The following is a 22,385-nucleotide window of genomic DNA, read 5'->3' on the forward strand; positions in this document are numbered from 1 at the left end:
GACTGACTCAGTATTCTTCATACTCTGTTTTCTTATGAATCAGAAGATTCTTCTTCGATTGAGATAGCTAGATATAGAGCTCACTGATCAAATGTGGTCAGATGTAGTGATCAAGCATCAAGCCACTGGGGTGCCCTCCAGCTGGCTGACGGGAATATCCGAAGGGGTTGCAAGGTGACATCGCGCGACATCGCGAGGACAAAAAGCAGCATCGCGCGCTAACCCGCCCGGGCGGCACCCACTGAGGTATCGGGCGCGTTCAAGCGGGACACGGCGCGATAATTTGCGAGTTGCATCTATCCGATGCTCGCTATTAATATTGGTCTTGATCACGGCGCTAACAACGTTGGTACAGTAAGACGGGGTGTCAGCAGTGCACACCGTAGTATGTCCCGTCAGGTTCAGCCTTAATTGATTGCAATATATCCCCGTCGTGGCACGGATGCAGGGTTGCGGAGTTGATGCGCTGCCTAGACGTCGTCGCCGTCTTTTCATGTATTTAACCTGGGGGGTGCTTGTCCGCTCAACCACCCAGGCGGGCAAAGGGGCCAAGGGGCGACTGCTCGAGTTACAAAGAAAACGATGGCTACGCGCTGCTCCTATGCTCACTGCATCCCATGTCAGCGGAGTGGTACACAACATCACCCTCTGAAACCTAAGGCTCCTGTAGATCCAAGCAGCAGTCAGAGTCAATTATGGCAGAGGGTGGCGTAGATATCATCGTGGTGGGCGGTGAGTTTCCAAGCGTGTTCCCTTCACCCTCTCAAGAAACCTACAATTTAACTGCCTTTATTTCTTTATTTAGGAGGAACAACGGGGTTGATTACTGCGGGTCGTCTGGCTCAAGCCAAACCTGACCTCTCGATCCTGGTGATCGAGGCGGGCATCAATTCTCGGAATAACCCTCAGGTGGTCACCCCGGCACTATACCTTTCAAACATTGCGCCAACCTCGACCATCGCGAAGATCTACAAGTCCAAGGCAAGTGATCACCTAGGAGGGCGAGTGGCTGTTGTCTCGACTGGCAACATTCTTGGGGGAGGAAGCTCCATAAACTTCATGGTCTATACCAGGGCCCAAGAAGTAGATTACGATGATTGGAACACGGAAGGTTGGACCGGAAAGGACATGATACCGTTCATTAAAAAAGTAGGTACTGTACTGTTTATACAATGCAATAGTTCGAAATGTTACAACCCCTAAGCCTTGAACTCTAATTCTCATGTCTAACTCTTATGCGCTTGTTCGTCATGTCAGATCGAGCGATTCCAAGATACAGACCCTGAAATCGACAAATCCATCCATGGTTACAACGGGGAGCTGAGTGTCTCCGCGGGAGGAACCTATGTGCAGGCCCCGTTCCAGAAAGATGTCTTCAAAGCATGCGAGGATATTGGAATCAGGAAGGTCCCAGATGTACAGGATTTCAAAACGGCGAATGCAGTGGGCGTAAGTCACCCTTCTCCCTTTCGCGGTAGATACGAAACTTTTGTTAACCCGTGTAGCGATGGAACATGTGGATCGATGAGAAAACCGGCTTGCGCCAAGACGTGCCTCACAATTTCCTCTTCCCCATCTTAGACGCAGGGAACACGAAGCTCAGGGTCCTAACAGACTCGACTGTAGTGAGGGTCTTGTTTGATGAATCCAACAGAGCCACGGGGGTCGAATACGTACCTACCGGGGCAGATCCATCAACAGAACCAATTGTAGCGCATGCAAAACAGTTTGTTTTAGTTGCAGCCAATGCGCTGGACACTCCCCAGGTCTTGCAAAGGTCTGGAATTGGAAATAAATTGAAACTTGAGGCGTTAGGTATTCCAGTGGTGTCTGATTTGAATGGAGTTGGGAGCAACTATCAGGATCATCAAACTGTCTCCTATTCATACTCCTCCAAGGCAACAGCAGAGGAAACACTGGATGGCCTATTTACAGGCCGCCTTCCCCTTGAACAAGCATTGTTGCTAAAGACAGCCAACCCCACCCGCCATTTGCTTGGATGGAATGGCCTTGACTGCTTTGGAAAGCTTCGACCCTCAGAAACAGAAGTAAATGAGTTTGGCCCAGTATTACAGGAAGTGTGGGATAAAGATTTCCGTCACAGAGAAACTCGCCCCTTGATGCTTCTAGGCATTCTCGCGGCGAATTTAGCACAAAAGGGACCACCAGCTGAAGGACAATATTTCACTATGGGTTCATACACTGCATACCCTTACTCACGGGGGTCAATCCACATTACGGGCAAATCTGTCACTGATACTCCAGAGTTTGATGCTGGTTTTCTCAATCACCCTGCAGACGTGATGAAGCTAGTATGGGGGTACAAAAAACAACGAGAAATCGCGCGCAGGCTGCCATATTACAACGGGGCGAATCCCTTTGGTAACCCGGCATTTCCTCCAGGATCAAAGGCAGACCCTGAGGTAGTGGACGCGGCTTCTAAGGCGAAGGGACACCCAGTGCCGATAGAATACTCAGAAGCTGACAATAATGCCATTGAGGAGTACATCCGCGAGAATCTTACCACCACATTCCATAGCCTGGGCACATGTGCAATGAAACCAAGAGAGAATGGAGGAGTGGTAGACAAAGACTTGAATGTCTATGGTGTTAAAAACCTAAAAGTCATTGGTAAGTCTTTTGAGTTTTGATTTTTCTTGATAAAATCCTGTTTTCCCTCCTGGTATACAGATTGCTGATGAATGACTGGCTCCCATAGATCTCTCGATATGCCCAAGCAATGTAGCAGCAAACACCTACTCGACTGCACTAGCTGTTGGAGAGAAAGCTGCGAGCATTATCGCGAAAGAGCTAGGTATCCCGTACATCGTCTAATTCGTGTGCTCAAGGTCTATTTTATATGAATTAAGGATGCAGCCGGTGAAGCGCCCAGAAGTTATCATGAGTTCGCCAGGAATGGGCAAGATGATGTTGAAGTACAGTGATTATCAGTGCTTAGTTCCTAGCCAGGCTCGATATTAATTCAGTTAGTTCATTCATACACGTGAAACTTTGAATATACTTCCAAGGTTATGTTGCGATGTGCTCCATAGTTAGCTACCCGGGAAGTCTATTTGAATATTTTCAGTATTCAAAAGCTGTCCTCATGGGGGTTGGAAGGTGCCAATCCCAGGCCGTCTATTCTGTAACTCCACCTGGCCAAGAGCCACTAATTATTGAATTTATTTCAGGAAGAGAATACCTCTCTTGATGTTTCCAAAAGTTTCGCGCACTCACAATCGCCAAAGGCCAACTAAGGGCGATCTTGTGCTCCTAATTAGTAATGCTGCTTTGCTATGCCTAGACACTACCAACACTCCCAAACGAACCCAGAGCAAGAAAATCGACATCTTCCAGGAATTGCATGGGTAGGTAGGATGGATATATGTGCATTTTGCATTTTTGGTGAACACCCCCGGTCTTTCTCCAGGAATCATGGATGCGAAACTCAACTTCAACACCCTCAAGACGCTGGCGGCCCGCGTCCCGCGTTTGCTCAAGATATCCTCTTTGCATGTTTTCAAGCGCTCTCCCGCCGCTGGCAAGCAGGACCTGCAGGTCGAGTTCACAGTCAACTTGGTCCGATCATTTATCTCTTTTGAGTACCCATTGGGCAAAACGTAGCGGAGCACCTTGAAGGATCCCGGCATCAAAGGCCCAATGTGGGTGTCGAAAATTAAAATGCCTAAGCCCGCTGAACCCTCCGTTCTGCAGTCTTTGAGCAGTCTTTGATCAAGGCTATTGGACATCGTAAGGAGGGCCATGAAACGTATGATGTACCCCTGCTGGCCGATGTCGAGGCGGAATGGACAGGGCACTGGAGCGGAGTGAATGCCAAGTCTCCGCAGCCAGATGTGTCCGAAGAGAAGTTTAAATCTATGATGGCGGAAGTTAAGGAGGATGTTACGATTCTTTATTTGCATGGCTGCGCATACTAGTACGCACGATTTTCTGTTTTGGTTGTAATTTATCATGGGCAAGTTGAACTTAACGGCTAACGCATATGCACAGTTTGATGGACCCCATGTTCGCATCGCCCTACAGCGGCAAGACTGTCTAAGGAAACGGGTGGACGCTGTCTCTCTGTCCACTACAGACTGGCTCCTAGAACCCGTTCCTAGCAGCCCTCTTTGATGCGCTGGTAGCATATCTACATCTCCTTTCCCTGCCGGAAGGATCTCTGCACTCGGCCGTCCCTGTGAGCAAAATTGTAATCGCCGGCGATTCAGCCGGCGGCGGACTCTCTCTCGCACTTCTACAGACCATCCTTACAATCCGCCATATGACCCCTAACCCAACAATCCGATTTCACGGGAAGGACGTCCCCCTCGAGCTTCCCGCAGGAGTCGCGACATCAATCACATTCGGCGACATTGCAGTCTCCCTGCCATCAACCAGTAGGAACGTCCATTTAGACTACCTCACGCCAATCCACGACATGAATCAAGAATTCAAACCAATGCCTTTCCCCGACGACGCTGACTGGCCCTCCTCCCCACGACGCGCCGAACTCTACGCCAACGCAGATATCCTAACCCACCCCTTCGTCTCACCCCTAAGCGGGCCGAAGGAGATATGGAAAGACGCCCCGCCGATATTCATCACCATCGGCGAAGAGCTGATCGAAGACGACGGCACGTACCTGGCGAAAAAAAGCGCATGAGGCCGGCGGCACGGCCGTCCTCGAACGATTTGACTGCATGCCGCATTGCTTTGCGCTGATCTTTGGCGATTCTGCGGCGGGGAAACGGTGCTACCGCGGCTAGGCGGATTTTTGTCTTGATGCCGTGCATGGCCGTGTCAAACGGACGAGGCAGGCGCTGTATATTCATCGCGATGGCCGGGGGACGGTGACGAAAGACTTGAGCGAGATTGGGTCGTTGAGTTTGGACAAGGTGCAGCGGCTGCACATCTGTATGTATATATATATATTGGGGATCCCACCTCTGCTGAATAGAGTAATAACACCAACAATGAACACACTACGGAGGGCGCTATCAAAAGAATTGCGCCGGCAAAAAGACAACTAGACAGCGCCACAAATCTTGGCAGAAATTCACACTGTATTTTATACTGAATACTCAGCTCTTGATTATTCCTTGTCTCTGCTGCTATTCAACATGGAATCTGCCTGCCAATCTGTCTGCCAATCTGTATGCCAATCTGCCTGCCAATCTGTGTGCCAATCTGTCAATCAGATGAGTATTCTATTCCTTCATCTGTTCATGCCATCTTCCTTCTCTATACTCATTACCATCTTCTAACTCTATAATCTTTTCAATATGTACAGAAATCTGCTCAATCCATGTCTGTATCTTCTCTTGTAACAGATTCTTTCATATCTACTTCTATACTCTAACAGCTTCTGTATGATTCTTAGAAACTTCTTTTCTTATTATTCTGCACTTCATTCAGAGTCAAACTGCCTCAATTGTATTGAGATCAGATGAATTTCCACATCAAAGCAGCTGTTGAATTCTATGAATATTGTATATATAATATTGAATATAGTGATTGTGTAAAGAGATCTTATCCTCTTGCACAATAGTATTCAGATGATTGATTTGACACTCTTTTGCAAAGAAAAATAACTTTGATAAGAGAATTTGAACTTGATAGTGATATCAATTAATTTCACTATTTTTATTATAAAATAGCTTATCTGTGATCTGTTTGAACTTTCATATTGATTTTTAATCTGATTGCTGACAATCAATCTATAATTTTTGAATATCATTTAACAGCTTTTATTCTTATCTCTTTATAGATTTCATTTCAGTATTTAAAGTCTCAATATACTCAAGAGATTGAGTATACTTCTGCAAGATTTCTCTGACTCAACAATGAAATGAGCTCTTTTTATTGTATAAAAAGCAGACTCAGAATATGAATTCAGATGATCTCTTTCATTATTTATATATACAGTTTTAAGAATAGATCTTATAAGATACACTGTGATAGATTAGCATCTATTAGCAGTTAACTTACACAATCAACCCTCTACTGTATACTTATATACTTATATATATTTATAAAGTTCTTTTATATCTTCTTATAATTCTGTCTTACAATTGTATATATTTTAATACTCTAATAATTCTTTTACTCTGTACTTCTTCAGAGTATGATCTTTAATATTTTTTCTATTCTGATTTTCTTATCTATAAAAATCCTCTTATATAATCTCTTTTTCTGATTTTTTTTCTTTTTCTTTTTTTAATTAATTTATAAACTGTTATTAGAATAGTGTCAAATAGACTGGCCGCCGGGACCATGAATTACACATTTGGTTTGGTTTAGTTTGGTCCCAGTCCATTTCTTGACATGATTTTAGTGGAACCAGGACCAGAATGGGAGTGTAAAGTGACTAGAATTATCAAAACATGAGTGAAATGGGACTAAAAAATCTTGATATTCCATGTAAAGTGACTGACTATCAAAATCAGAACATGATCTGGGACTGATCATGATTTTGACTCAAGTTTGGTCCCATTCTGATGATTATATAATACATCAATCTGATGATATGATTGGTGGAGATATTACCTCTATCTTGCTTAGTGCTGCTGCCAACCTACCCACCGCTGCCAATCTACCCACCACTGCCAACCTACCTACCACTGCCAATCTACCTACTGCTGCCAACCTATCTATCACTGCTAATCTATCACTGCTAATCTATCACTGCTAATCTATCGCTGCCAAGATATTACCTCTATCTTGCTTAGTGCTGCTGCCAATCTACTCACTGCTGCTAATCTACCCACTGCTGTCAATCTATCTACCACTGCCAATCTACCTACCACTGCCAATCTATCTATCACTGCTAATCTATCGCTGCTAATCTATTGCTGCTAATCTATCACTGTCAATCTACCTACCACTGCCAACCTATCTACCACTGCCAATCTATCTATCACTGCCAATCTATATAGGGTAAATCATGGTCCCATTTGGTTCCATTTTGTAAAATGAGATCAAATGGGATCAGAATCACTAATTTATTAGTAAAACATGATCTGGGACTAGATTTATAATATAAACAGTGTAAAGTGACTAATTTGCTAAACACTATATGGGACCAGAACTAAGATATCTAATAATGGAACTGAGGAAAAATTTGGTCCCAGTTCCATACATGGTCACACGGCCAGTCTAGTGTCAAATCTGTTGATAGTATCATTGAAATAAATTGTATAAACTGCACAGATAGTATAAATAATTTAATCTACAATATTAATAATATCTATTTAATTGATAATATATCTATTATATTATAAATTAATTCATCTGTATTTAAAATCTGAGTGTCTAGTTGTTAGATTTTTATATCTGAATATATTAATTATATTTAAAATCTGAATATTTTATTATCAGTTTTTATATTTAAGTATATTGATTATATTAAAAAAAATCTGAGTATCTAGTTATTATATAAGTTTTTTGTTGAGTCTGAATACTTTTATTATTAGATATATAGACTGTCAAATCTAAGTATCTATAATATAATTAACTGTCTTATGAAGAGATTCAAGTGTCTATAAACTATAATACTGTGAATAATGTTTATAAAAAAGTTTGATAAACTTAGTACTGTAATACTGTGAATAGTATTTATAAAAATCTGAATATCTATAAGTATTCTATTTTCTAGAATTATATATCTTTAGATACTAAAATAAGTTATCAACAGATCTATAAATATTCACTGTATTTGAATATAATGAATAATAATTTAAATCTATAAAATATTCTTCAGTAGTAAGTGCTGTAGATGACTGAGCTATAATAATAATTTATTAAAATGAGTATATCTATATTCACTATTTCTTCTATATCTGCATCTCATAAGAAGTCTCTGAAAAAGAAGCTTTCAATTCTTGATAAATATACAGAAAATCTAGTGTTATATTTTATATAGAAGTCAAAAGTAAATACTAAATTAAATATTAATAACTAAGTGATAGATTTGCTATTAAATTAAATATAATATATTCACAGCAGATTAGATAATAATATATTAGTAAAATTTTAATTCTGAATAAATTACTATCTGAATAATCAGTATATATCAGAGTTAATTTTCTAATAGCTTAATATTTTTTTTTAATTCTATATTTTAAATTAAAATATTAGACTAGCTAAATAAAATCTGTCAGAAGAATACTATATTAGTAATCTATCTATCTAAATTTGATTATAAACTTTTAGAAGCAGATAGATAGAACTGAGATGATATTATTAAAATTAATATACTATTCAAGAATTTGAACTTTCAGCTGTATAATTAAAATATAGAGTATTTGAAACTTTTAATATACAGTGAATACTGTATAAATCTCTGTCTATTCAATAATAATCTGTTTTAATTTTATATATTTCAGAACTGCAAAGAATTCTGCTGAATAAATATATATATTTCAAATTATTTCACAACAATTTCTGCATTCAAATCAGAGTCAATAAACTGAATCTTTTATATAAATACTGAATACTCAAGAGTTTTCAATATCTCAGATAAAAATACTGTTAACTAAATTATTAAAAAAGTCTATATACACTGCAATAAATCAGAGTATTTTATGAATCAGTACTCAAATACAGTTCTTTTAAGTTAATTTCTTATATATATAAATACTGTGTCATCTGCAGATAGATAAGAACAGAGAAAAAAAGAGCTTTTATTCTAAAATATAAATAAAAACTCAAGAAACAATAAATCAGCTGAAGATTTGAGCAGAAGATACAAATGAATATAATTATAATTTCTATTATTATAAATAATCTAGTCAATATATATGTAATAATAGATAGTGATTTTTTTTATTATACTTTTATAAACATTCAGTTAATAGAGAAGTATAAGCTTCAGTATATTTCTTTCTCTGAATTATATAAACTAAATGAGTTTAATAGCTCTAGAGAATCTGTCTTTTATAATATAATAAAATTCAATATTAATATAGAAGAATATAAGAAGAAGAGTATTTTTATATATAAAGTATAGAATCTTGAATATAATTTAATACTTAATCTGTTATAATTTATGAAATTTGAAATCTTGTTAAATATATATAACTGTTGTCTTATTTTCTCAGAAGATAATTATATCTACAAAAAGAATATTGATAGAACTGCTGATTTTACTCAGATATTAATAAAAATATTCAAGTTATTAATTTATTAAATATATAAAAAGAAGAATGTTCAGATATTTGCTGCTAGTATAATAAATATCAAGAAAATATTAGAAAAATTAGAGTTTAAGAATCTTAAGAAGCTCTGTAAAGAATTCTCTGAAATGTATAAAAACTTTGCAGATATATTTGATAAAAAAATGACTGAGATATTTCTCTCTTACTAAGAGTGCAGTATAGATTATATAATTGAGTTTATTAAAAAAGACAGTAAAAATCTGCAATTATCTTGAAGCTCTCTCTACAGTATATCATATAATAAGCTTTTTATTCTATAAAAAACATTCAATAAATTATTAAATAAAAGCTTTATCTGTATTAGCAATTCATCTGCTGCAGTATCTGTACTATTTGTAAAGAAATCAGATAAAAATCTATAATTCTGCATTAATTATCAAGAACTTAATAAAATTATATAAAAAAACTAATATTCTCTCTCACTCATCAATAAAATACTCAAATAAATAGAAAAAGTAAAATGATTTACAAAGCTCAACATCTCTGTAGCCTTCTATAAGATAAAAATTAATGAAAATAATAAATAACTAACTGTTTTTTATATATATTACAGACTATATAAATAAACAGTGATTCTTTTTGAGCTAGTGAATGCTTCTAGTATATTTCAGAAATATATTAACTGAGCTCTATAAAATTTGCTCAATGAAATTGTATCAGTATATATAAATAATATTCTGATCTTCACTGATGAATCACTCACTGAATACTATAAATATATATAATAAATATTTAACTGTTTATAAGAAGCAGAACTACAGATAGACTGACTGCTGAAATTATAAATTATATATTTAATTTAATTTAATTTAATCTCAGTTCATTTCTTAATATAATTTTAGTGAAATTAGAATCAGAATAAAAGTGTAAAGTGATTAGAATTATTAAAATATGAGTGAAATGAAACTAAAAAATCTTGATATTCTATATAAAGTAATTAATTATCAAAATCAGAATATAATCTGAAACTGATTATAATTTTAACTCAAATTTAATCTCATTCTGATGATTATATAATACATCAATCTGATAATATAATTGATAAAAATATTATCTCTATCTTATTTAGTACTGCTGTCAATCTACTCATTACTGTTAATCTACTTACTGCTATTAATCTATCTACTGCTGTTAATCTATTTACTACTGTCAATCTATCTATTACTGCTAATTTATCACTGCTAATCTATTACTACTAATCTATCACTATCAATCTATCTACTACTATTAATCTATCTATTACTGTCAATCTATCTATCACTACTAATCTATTACTGTTAATCTATTACTGCTAATTTATTGCTGCTAATCTATCACTATTAATCTATCTACTGCTGTTAATCTATCTATCACTGTCAATCTATCTATCACTGTCAATCTATATAGAATAAATCATGATTTCATTTGATTTTATTTTGTAAAATGAAATTAAATAAAATTAGAATTATTAATTTATTAATAAAATATAATCTGAGACTAGATTTATAATATAAACAATATAAAATAACTAATTTACTAAATACTATATAGAATCAGAACTAAGATATCTAATAATAAAACTGAGGAAAAATTTAATTTCAGTTTTATATATAGTCACACAGTCAGTCTAACTACAGATGAATATTGATAAGTATAACTTTGAGATTAAGTCTATAATTTATCTAGAATTTATCATCAAAGCTGAAAGAGATGTAGACTGACTGCTGGGATTATGAATTACACATTTGATTTGATTTAATTTGATCTCAGTTCATTTCTTGACATGATTTTAGTGAGATCAGAATCAGAATGAAAGTGTAAAATAACTAGAATTATTAAAACATAAGTGAAATGGAACTAAAAAATCTTGATATTCTATATAAAGTGACTGACTATCAAAATCAGAACATGATCTGGGACTGATCATGATTTTGACTCAAGTTTGGTCTCATTCTGATGATTATATAATACATCAATCTGATGATATGATTGGTGGAGATATTACCTCTATCTTGCTTAGTGCTGCTGCTAACCTACCCACTGCTGTCAATCTACCCACTGCCATCAACCTATCTACCACTGCCAATCTACCTACCACTGCCAACCTATCTATCACTGCTAATCTATTGCTGCTAATCTATCACTGCTAATCTATCGCCGCCAACCTACCTACTGCTGCCAATCTACCTACCGCTGCCAACCTACCTACCACTGCCAACCTATCTATCGCTGCTAATCTATTGCTGCTAATCTATCACTGCTAATCTATCACTGCTAATCTATCGCCGCCAACCTACCTACCACTGCCAACCTACCTACCGCTGCCAACCTATCTATTGCTGCTAATCTATCACTGCTAATCTATCGCTGCTAATCTATCGCCGCCAACCTACCTACCGCTGCCAACCTACCTACTGCTGCCAACCTACCTACTGCTGCCAACCTATCTATCGCTGCTAATCTATCACTGCTAATCTATCACTGCTAATCTATCACTGCTAATCTATTGCTGCCAACCTACCTACCGCTGCCAACCTACCTACTGCTGCCAACCTATCTATCGCTGCTAATCTATCGCTGCTAATCTATCGCTGCTAATCTATTGCTGCCAACCTACCTACCGCTGCCAACCTACCTACCGCTGCCAACCTACCTACCACTGCCAACCTATCTATTGCTGCTAATCTATCACTGCTAATCTATCACTGCTAATCTATCGCTGCTAATCTATCGCCGCCAACCTACCTACCGCTGCCAATCTACCTACCACTGCCAATCTATCTATTGCTGCTAATCTATCACTGCTAATCTATCACTGCTAATCTATCACTGCTAATCTATCACTGCCAACCTATCTACCACTGCCAATCTACCTACCGCTGCCAACCTATCTATTGCTGCCAATCTATATAGGATAAATCATGATCTCATTTGGTCCCATTTTGTAAAATGAGATCAAATGAAACCAGAATCACTAATTTATTAGTAAAACATGATCTGAGACTAGATTTATAATATAAATAGTGTAAAGTGACTAATTTACTAAACACTATATGAGATCAGAACTAAGATATCTAATAATGAAATTGAGAAAAAATTTGATTTCAGTCTCATACATGGTTACACAGTCAGTCTAAAGAGATATATGAATGAATTCTAAAAAAATAGAAGTAATTCTCAACTGAGAGGCATCTATTTTAGTAAAAAAGACTAGAAGTTTTCTAGAATTCATCAACTTCTATTGAAGGTTTATTAAAGACTTCTTAGATATTATATAATTACTAATAAATTTGATATGAAAGAATGCTGTATTTTTAGACTGACTGTATAATTATATATAAAACTAAGATTAAATTTTTTCTCAATTTTATTATTAGATATCTTAGTTCTGATCTTATATAGTATTTAGTAAATTAATTACTTTACACTGTTTATATTATAAATTTAATTTTAGATTATATTTTACTAATAAATTAGTGATTCTGATCTCATTTAATTTCATTTTATAAAATGAAATCAAATGAAACTATAATTTACTCTATATAGATTGATAGTGATAAATAAATTGACAGCAGTAGATAGATTGATAGTAGTAGATAGATTGATAATAATAGATTAGCAGTAATAGATTAGCAGTAATAGATTAGTAATAATAGATTAGCAGTAATAGATAGATTAACAGCAGTAGATAGATTAACAGTAATAGATAGATTGATAGTAATAGATAGATTGACAGTAATAGATTAGTAGTAATAGATTAGTAGTAATAGATTAGCAGTAATAGATTAGCAGCAATAGATAGATTGACAGTAGTAGATAGATTGACAGTGATAGATAAATTAATAGTAATAAATAGATTGATAACAATAAATTAGCAGTAATAAATTAGCAGTAATAGATTAGCAGTAATAGATAGATTAATAGTAGTAGATAGATTGATAGTGATAGATAGATTAATAATAATAAGTAAATTGACAGCAGTAAGTAGATTGACAGCAGTACTAAGTAAAATAGAGATAATATCTTCATCAATTATATCATCAGATTGATGTATTATATAATCATCAGAATGAAATTAAATTTAAATTAAAATTATAATCAGTTTTAGATTATATTCTGATTTTAATAGTCAGTCACTTTATATAAAATATCAAGATTTTTTAGTTTCATTTCATTTATATTTTAATAATTCTAGTCACTTTACACTCTCATTCTGATTCTGATTTCACTAAAATTATGCTAAGAAATAAACTGAGATTAAATCAAATCAAATCAAATATGTAATTTATGATTTCAGTGATCAGTCTATATATTTCAATGAATCACTGAAATGAATACTATCTTTAAGAAGTTGAAATATATATTTATAACCACTTTAATACTGCAATCATTCAATTCAGATAAGTATATAATTCTTGAAACAGATGTTTCAGATTATATGATGAATAAAATGCTAATATAATATAATAATAAAGATATTCTATAACTCTATATTTTTATTTTAAAGAAAATATTGCCTGCTGAATGCAATTATAAAATCTATAACAAAAAGCTTCTGATGATTATATAATATCTTAAAGAATGAAAATCTGAACTTATAAGTATAGAGAAGTTTAAAATTATCACTGATTATAAAAATCTAGAATATTTCATGATTATTTGTAAACTTACAGAGAGATATATATATTAATTACTGTTTCTTAACTGTTTTTTATTTATAATCTGTTATCAATCAGAGGCAGAGAATGCTTTTACAGATACTCTATTCTGCTGAGAATAAAATATATTCTCTAATAATCTAGATAATAGATGAAAACACTGAAAATATTGATTAATTAACTCTGTGATTAGACTGACTGCTGAAATTATAAATTATATATTTGATTTAATTTAATTTAATCTCAGTTCATTTCTTGACATAATTTTAATAAAATCAGAATTAGAATAGAAGTATAAAGTGACTAGAATTATCAAAATATAAATAAAATGAGATTAAAAAATCTTGATATTTTATATAAAATAACTGACTATCAAAATCAGAATATAATTTGAAACTGATTATAATTTTAACTCAAATTTGATTTCATTCTGATGATTATATAATATATTAATCTGATGATATAATTGATGAAGATATTATCTCTATCTTATTTAGTACTGCTGTTAATCTATTCATTACTGTTAATTTACTCATTATTGTTAATTTATCTACTACTATTAATCTATCTACTGCTGTCAATTTATCTATCACTGCTAATTTATTACTGTTAATCTATTACTATTAATCTATTACTATCAATTTATCTACTGCTGTCAATCTATCTACCACTGTCAATTTATCTATCACTGCTAATCTATCACTGCTAATCTATTGCTGTCAATTTATCTACTGCTATCAATCTATCTACTGCTATCAATCTATCTATTGCTGCTAATCTATTGCTGCTAATCTATCACTACTAATCTATTACTATTAATCTATTACTATTAATCTATTTATCACTGTCAATTTATCTATCACTGTTAATCTATCTACCACTGCCAATCTATATAGAGTAAATTATAATTTCATTTGATTTCATTTTGTAAAATGAAATCAAATGAAATCAGAATCACTAATTTATTAGTAAAATATAATCTGAAACTAGATTTATAATATAAACAGTATAAAGTGACTAATTTGCTAAACACTATATAAAATCAGAACTAAGATATCTAATAATAGAATTGAGGAAAAATTTGATCTCAGTTTTATATATAATTATACAATCAGTCTATCTATAATTATAAAAAGTTTTATATAATTAGATAGCTTCTATATATATATTAATCTATTCTGAGCTCAGAAATCTTTGCTTAAAGAGTAATAAAAACAAGCAGTAGAGATAAATAAATTCTGATAATAGACTATAAAAGTTGTATAAAGTAAAATACTCTGATTTTCTACAGATATATATTCAAGAATAAATATCTCAGCATACTTGATTAATGATAATAACTGTCTATACTTTTGAGATAGATAATAAGTCTCTGATTCAGAATCTCTATAAATATAAATTATATAAAAAATTTATAACTCATCAATAACTGAATATTCAGAGTATAAAATTATATACAGTATCATTGTCTGAGAATTCTACTGACTGAATATATCAAAAAATATATATTAGTTTATATATAATTGTGATCACTGTGGCTCAGTGACAGTATAATATAAATATTAAAAAGAAATACTAAAGCTGCTACTCATCTCTGAATGAATATAATATAATATAACTATTGATTTTATAGTTTTCTTACTCAAAAATAGAAATTTTATAAACATTCTGATTATTATTAATTGATTTAATAAAAATATAATACTACAGCTCTGCAATAAAATAAATACTGAGATTATTATAAATATTTTTATCAGAAACTTATTCTATTATATATATAATTTATTTTTATTTATTGTATTAAACAGAAGTAGTTAATTTATCAGTATACTCTGAATCTATATATATCAGCTACTAAAAATTAAATAAAAGTTATTAATAGTATATTACTCAGAAACTGATGAAGCTACTGAAAGAATAATATAAATAATTAAAAATATTTTTTGAAAATTCTATAATTATATATAAAATAACTGAAGTAATCTACTGCTGTATACTGAAATTACTATAAATAACTGAAATTCTACTACAATAGATATAAATTTATTCTTTTTTCTATATAATTATAATTTAGAAATTCTGAACTTCTCTGAGATTTTCTGAAAGATTATATATATTCACAGTTCTGTATAAATAATAGAGAATATAGTCAGTAAATTTAAGAAAATCTGTAAATAAACTAAAGCTTTGATGATTAATACTCAGCAGAATTATAAAAATTAAATAAATATTAGAAAAAATTCTGTAATCTAATATAATATAAAAGATAAGATTTGACTAGATCTCAGAAATATAAGAATAGATCATTTCTTATATATACTGAACTATTATTATATTAAATATATAGTAGTAGAAGTATTAGATATTTACAACTATTAACTGAATATTTTATCTAATATTTATAATATTTTTTATATAAATTTATTTTAATTTATAATTAAGAATTTATTCTTCTTACAGAAAATTTTTGACTGATAATTATTTATTATTATAAAAAAAGACAATGAATTTGAATAAGAAATTAAAGTAATTCTCAACAACAGAATTAATTGTTACTGCTGTGAATATTTTATTAAATAAATAAAATATAATTATTTAATCTGAAAATCTATATCTATTATAAAGAACACTGCTGTATTTGATATTTATAAATTCTTATTTATTTCAGTAAAAAAAGATAATATAATAAATTAGCATCTGTTAGCAGTTAACTTATATAATCAATCCTCTACTGTATATTTATATATTTATATATACTTATAAAGTTCTCTTATATCTTCTTACAATTCTATTTTATAATTATATATATTTTAATACTCTAATAATTCTTTCACTCTATACTTTTTCAGAGTATAATCTCTGATATTTTTTCTATTTTAATTCTCTTATCTATAAGAACTCTCTTATATAATCTCTTTCTCTGATTTTCTTTCTCTTTCTTTTCTTAATCAATTTATAAACTGTTATTAAAATAGTGTTAAGTTTATTGATAGTGCTGTTGAAATAGATTATATAAACTGTGTAGATGATATAAATGATTTAATCTGCAATATTGATAATATCTGCTTAATCAGTAACATATTTATTATATACACATTATATTCTATATTTATTTCATTGATAAAAAAGAATAATAGAGGTTTCATCTGATCAGATAACATTCTTTCAATTCTTTAAAATTCAATCTTTATACTTCAGATAGAATTGAAGTCAATCTAGTTGTATTTTCTTAATAAATTCTGACTTCTGTATAGACTTTGTTTTTCACAGATCTGCTTTGCAAAGAATCTTTTATATAGTTATAAAAGATATCTTAATTTCTTCATTACTAAATTCATTGATAAAATCAGTATATGTTTTTTCTTATTCAAATTGATTATATTAAATCTTTGCAAGAATAGTATTTTTAATACTATCATTTCTCTAAGTTGATCAGTCAGATTTGAAGACATCTCAAAGTCATTCATTATAAAGTATAATATGAGACAGTTCAGAATCAAATCTGTGTTCAATTGTATATTTATATATATAATTGATTTGACTCTTTGAGATCTGAGTGATTTCTGTGATTTCAGTATTTGACTTGTCAAAATAGAGTGATTTAAGAGCCACCACAAGAGCTCTTATGATAATATCAGTATTGAATGCCATATGAATCAGCAGATGAAATATTAGAGATGAGATATTTGAGAAAAAAGAGGAATCAATTCAGAATACATAGCATTCTCATATAAATAGAATATGAGGTCATTTGAAGCTAAATGTAATTACTCATTAAAATGTTGTGGCACTTCTTAGTTGTATAAATTGAATCTGAGCAGCGCAATTCTTTTGATAGCGCCCTCCGTACTATCACTTGCTTCAACACCATCTCTAGATTCACTAAAGGGCAAAAGGCAGCATCACGCGCTAACCCGCCCGAACGGCGCCTGAGGTATCGAGCGCGTTCAAGCCACTCGCTGGCCTATTAGTAGTTGGGTGGGTGACCACCAGCGAATCCGGGCCTTTGTATGTTTTCTTTTTTTTTTTGGTTTGTTTATTTGAGTGTATATGAAAAATCAGATAACCTAACCTCGCATTTTCTACCAAGCTCAAATTGTGGCCTGTACCCACGCCTGACCTCACAAAATACAGAAAATCACTAGCAAGAGTGTGGTAATGTAATTTTTATAATTCCTTTTTTAAAAGTTCAAATAAATGATGTATTAATTAATTAATTGTTAGTTAATTGAAAATCAATTGCGATTGTAGCATAAAACTGTAGAATATTAATTGATTATGATTGATTTTATACATAGTGTCATAACTAAGCTGTGTTTCTGTAACTTATTATGTGAGGTCGGGTGGGCAATTGAAGCCTGTCAGCAAAATCGGGTTCTGAATTAGACTGGCTGGTGGGACCATGAATTTCACATTTGGTTTGATTTGGTTTGATCCCAGTCCATTTCTTGGCATTATTTTAGTGGGACCAGGATCAGAATGGGAGTGTAAAGTGACTAGAATTATCAAAACATGAGTGAAATGGGACTAAAAAATCTTGATATTCCATGTCAAGTGACTGACTATCAAAAATAAGAACATGATCTGGGACTGATCATGATTTTGACTCAAGTTTGGTCCCATTCTGATGATTATATAATACATCAATCTGATGATATGATTGGTGGAGATATTACCCCTATCTTGCTTAGTGCTCAATGCCCTGATGGCTCGCTATTAGATCCTCTATCTACCACTGCCAATCTACCTACCACTGCTAATCTATGCCGCTGCCAACCTACCTACCACTGCTAATCTATGCCGCTGCCAACCTACCTATCGCTGCTAATCTATTGCTGCTAATCTATCGCTGCTAATCTATTGCTGCTAATCTATTGCTGCTAATCTATCGCTGCTAATCTATTGCTGCTAATCTATCGCTGCTAATCTATTGCTGCTAATCTATCGCTGCTAATCTATTGCTGCTAATCTATCTATCACTGCTAATCTATCGCTATCACTGCTAATCTATCGCTGCCAACCTACCTACCGCTGCCAACCTATCTACCACTGCCAACCTACCTACCGCTGCCAACCTACCTACCACTGCTAATCTATCGCTGCCAACCTATATAGGGTAAATCATGGTCCCATTTGGTCCCATTTTGTAAAATGGGACCAAATGGGACTGGGACCACTAATTTATTAGTAAAACATGATCTGGGACTAGATTTATAATATAAACAGTGTAAAGTGACTAATTTACTAAACACTATATGGGACCAGGACTAAGATATCTAATAATGGAACTGAGGAAAAATTTGGTCCCAGTCCCATGCATGGTCACACAGCCAGTCTATTCTGAATGCAGGAAGGATTGATGGGTAATGAGCTGAGACCCTTTAGAAATGTGTAAAGTGTGTCGTGCTTCATTTGACTGGTCATCCCATCAAATTATTTGGTTATATATATATATATATATATACATATAACTAACTTCAAGTGCTTTAAGATAGTGTTTATATAGTAGAAAGACCCAAGTTTATACTGATTGTGATAGGCTTTTATTTTTTGATAACCAAAGAATATTTTTGATTCTTATTTAACCTTTGAAGGAGGACATATAGGCAAGATATGCAGGGCGACCATCAGATAGAACATATTCGTTATGTTCTGACAAAACCGCGCGAATGACCTCATATTTGCGTACCTTGCAGTAAGTAAACAAGACGTGGCCTACAGATGTAAACAACAGGCAACACGAATGTTATACACAACATCACCAATTCTAGCAGGATATAACCGGAAAGCAAAAGGTGAAGATATACCTTCTGATGATTGCCACAAAGGAAAGTGCCCGGAGGTTATTTGTAGTAAACAACTTCATCTATATACAAATTATCGCCAGAATAAAAAAAAGGTCAAGAGACAATGATTTTAGTTCTCCCTCCCTAGTACGGAAAGAAGGTAGGAAAAAGTGAATCAAAATGACAGTCGGAAAATCTATTCACACCTGTCCAGTTAACGTAGCGCTAGAAAGGAAAAATACCGTGATATACATATATTTTCTGGCTCGGAGACCTGGCATGACAGGAGTTAGAGTGCAGCGGGAAGGCAACTATGCCAGAAGCATTCGCCTCGGATCTTCGATATACTCCTTAATCTATCGAAGGGGTTAGGGTTAGTAAATCACCACAGTCCTCATGATGGGACAAAACAAGACGGACCTTAACCAAGAACGTGACGGCTTCCCGACCATCCAGAAGGCGGTGATCGTAGGTCAATGCGAGATACATCATCTAAAATAGATATTAGTTAGATGCATATGAAAAATGTGAGTTATCACACGAGAAAACACTTACAGGCCTGATCTCAATTTTTCCATTGACGACGACTGGCTTATCCTTGATCGCATGAAGGCCGAGCACAGCTACAGGAGTCACGTAAGTATGATACGACCATAATATGCACACACTCGTCGGATGAAAGAGCGCTGCTCACCTGTTTGTGGAAGGTTGATAATCGGGGTACCCATCAGAGATCCAAAAACGCCTCCCTGGAACGGATATTAATAAAAACGCGACCGCTGAATGGAGTTTAGAGACCCTTACATTGCTAATGGTGAACGTGCCGCCGGCCATATCCTCAATGGTCAATTTATTATCACGTGCCTTTCAAAATCAAATATCAATGAGCTTGTCTATAATTCTAAAGAGAGAGGTAGTATGGAACCACATCACACAAGCATACCTTTTTACCTAATTCCGCGATCGCCTTCTCAATCCCAATGAGTTCCATAGACTCAGCGTTTCGTACGACCGGCGTGACCAGACCCTTCTCCGTCGCTACCGCCACGCTGATATCGACGTAGTCTCTATAGACGATTGTATCTCCGCCATTGGGCCCTTCAATAGACGCATTGACGGTTGGAATATCTCTCATAGCCAAAACGCAGGCACGAGAGAACGCGCTCATAAAGCCCAATTTTACACCAGTTTTCTTCAAAATATCGTCCTTGTATAGTTTACGGAATTCCATGAGAGATGACATGTCGACCTCGTTGAATGTAGTGAGCGATGCCGCTGTATTTTGGGACTGCTTCAGGCGCTCCGCAATTCGCAATCGCATACGGTTCATTTTTACCTAGATAGTTTGTCAGCCGAAAGAGCTTTTTCTTCAGTGGAGGGAGCAGTACTCTGCGTTCTTCCCTATTCCCAAGGGCTGATTGCGACGCTTGGGCCGGCTCCGGTTTGGATGGGGAGGATTTCTGGACAGTTGGCTCCGACTTTGGTGGAGGGGTAGCGGCCTTTGCTTCTTCCTTCGGAGGTGATGACGGTGGCGGGGGAGCAGATTCTGTTTTGGCTGCTGGCTTTTCTTCCGCTTTCACAGGCTCTTTTTCTTCTTTGGACTTCTCGGGAGCGGGGCCCCCTGTCTCCAGCCTGACGAGATCTTGACCAACGGTAACAGTGTCCTCCTCATTTACAAAAAGTTCCTTGATCGTACCTGCCTCTGGAGCATTGACGGTGATATCGATCTGAAACAAAAACGTGCGAGAGTAAGTGTCTTTTTTCTTTCTTTCTTTCTTTTTTTTTTTTTTTGGGGGGGGGGGGGGTGTGGAGAGGGAGGGAAGGGAGAGGATAAAATGCAGTTCGGGGGAAGCGTGATAAAATATTACCTTATCTGTTTCGATGGTTGCAAGTTCCTCGTCTCGCTCAACATATTCGCCAACCTCTATATTCTTGTTTAGCAAGATTCCATCAATGGGCACGTAATATGATCCAGGAAAGTGGAGAAGGCCTGAGGAAGGTAATATCTCACTTTTAGAAAACTGTTTTAATGTCCCTTCTGATATCGACTCGGCCATCGGCGGTACCTTTACGATCGAATCCGCTACCAGACTCATTAGAAACGTTGCAAGGCAATTAAAAGTTGACAAGGGGGCGAGCATATCAACCATAAGTTCGTCGCTGGCTGCCCATAAACAGCGGATTATTCGACAGGGCTACAGATTGTCTACATAATAAATGACCGATCAGAATCAAGAATCTGTGACGGAGTGGGGATATATACCTCAATGGAACCGACGAATTCAGAAGAGTGGTGTGTGCAGTTCTCAGGCTGCCATTGGATCGAGACACCCGGCTTAGAGAAGACACAGCTCTGCAAGAGATTGAGCTGGTATAAACATGTCGAGGGACAAGTCGCAAATGTTTCGACATTTCTCGCGGGAGCTGTAGTCGTGGAGCCATCGGGTTAAGCGGTTATCAGTCACGAGGCTGAGAATTAGGATAGAGGATGGTTGTGATTTAACAAGGCCGGAAGAAAACGACAGAGAGATAGTACTAAGCAAAGGTCAATATCAACAGAGAGTGTGTTGTCACGCAACGAGAGATGTCAACATAGTAGTGCTCGGTCCAAATTCTTGTTCTTGTTCTTATTCTTGTTGCTGCTTGAAGCCAGCATGGCTGCGGAACAGGAACATCTTCCCTCCCGCGTCCCCGGCCCAAGCATCACACCCAACCGGCTGCTTTGACAACCAGCGACAGCCAGACAA

The 22,385-nt window shown here is 34.6% G+C and overlaps 5 protein-coding genes across 5 annotated transcripts; 3 read left to right on the top strand and 2 right to left on the bottom strand.

Annotated features, from left to right (window-relative positions):
* Positions 1–117: 117 nt before the first annotated feature.
* On the bottom strand, positions 118–495 carry HCBG_08467 (uncharacterized protein; the record flags this gene model as incomplete). The annotated part of the gene is made up of 1 exon (XM_045435516.1): positions 118–495. The coding sequence occupies one exon, from the start codon at positions 493–495 to the stop codon at positions 118–120; it is 378 nt and encodes a 125-aa protein (XP_045283616.1).
* Positions 496–695: 200 nt separating this feature from the next.
* On the top strand, positions 696–2,835 carry HCBG_08468 (alcohol oxidase; the record flags this gene model as incomplete). The annotated part of the gene is made up of 5 exons (XM_045435517.1): positions 696–732; positions 806–1,149; positions 1,258–1,474; positions 1,627–2,631; positions 2,720–2,835. The coding sequence occupies 5 exons, from the start codon at positions 696–698 to the stop codon at positions 2,833–2,835; spliced, it is 1,719 nt and encodes a 572-aa protein (XP_045283617.1).
* Positions 2,836–3,435: 600 nt separating this feature from the next.
* HCBG_08469 (uncharacterized protein) lies at positions 3,436–4,060 on the top strand (the record flags this gene model as incomplete). The annotated part of the gene is made up of 3 exons (XM_045435518.1): positions 3,436–3,579; positions 3,726–3,937; positions 4,012–4,060. The coding sequence occupies 3 exons, from the start codon at positions 3,436–3,438 to the stop codon at positions 4,058–4,060; spliced, it is 405 nt and encodes a 134-aa protein (XP_045283618.1).
* A 222-nt stretch (positions 4,061–4,282) lies between these two features.
* On the top strand, positions 4,283–4,663 carry HCBG_08470 (uncharacterized protein; the record flags this gene model as incomplete). The annotated part of the gene is made up of 1 exon (XM_045435519.1): positions 4,283–4,663. One exon carries the CDS (start codon positions 4,283–4,285, stop codon positions 4,661–4,663), a length of 381 nt encoding a protein of 126 aa, XP_045283619.1.
* A 14,741-nt stretch (positions 4,664–19,404) lies between these two features.
* Positions 19,405–22,220, bottom strand: HCBG_08471 (dihydrolipoamide succinyltransferase; the record flags this gene model as incomplete). Its single annotated transcript, XM_045435520.1, has 11 exons — positions 19,405–19,994; positions 20,059–20,130; positions 20,194–20,261; positions 20,333–20,387; positions 20,443–20,502; positions 20,582–20,974; positions 21,027–21,365; positions 21,507–21,562; positions 21,650–21,721; positions 21,786–21,844; positions 21,902–22,220. The coding sequence occupies 11 exons, from the start codon at positions 22,078–22,080 to the stop codon at positions 19,950–19,952; spliced, it is 1,398 nt and encodes a 465-aa protein (XP_045283620.1).
* Between the last annotated feature and the right edge of the window lie 165 nt (positions 22,221–22,385).

Source organism: Histoplasma capsulatum (assembly GCF_000150115.1).
Source record: "Histoplasma capsulatum G186AR genomic scaffold supercont2.16, whole genome shotgun sequence".
Taxonomy (NCBI): Eukaryota; Fungi; Ascomycota; class Eurotiomycetes; order Onygenales; family Ajellomycetaceae; genus Histoplasma; species Histoplasma capsulatum.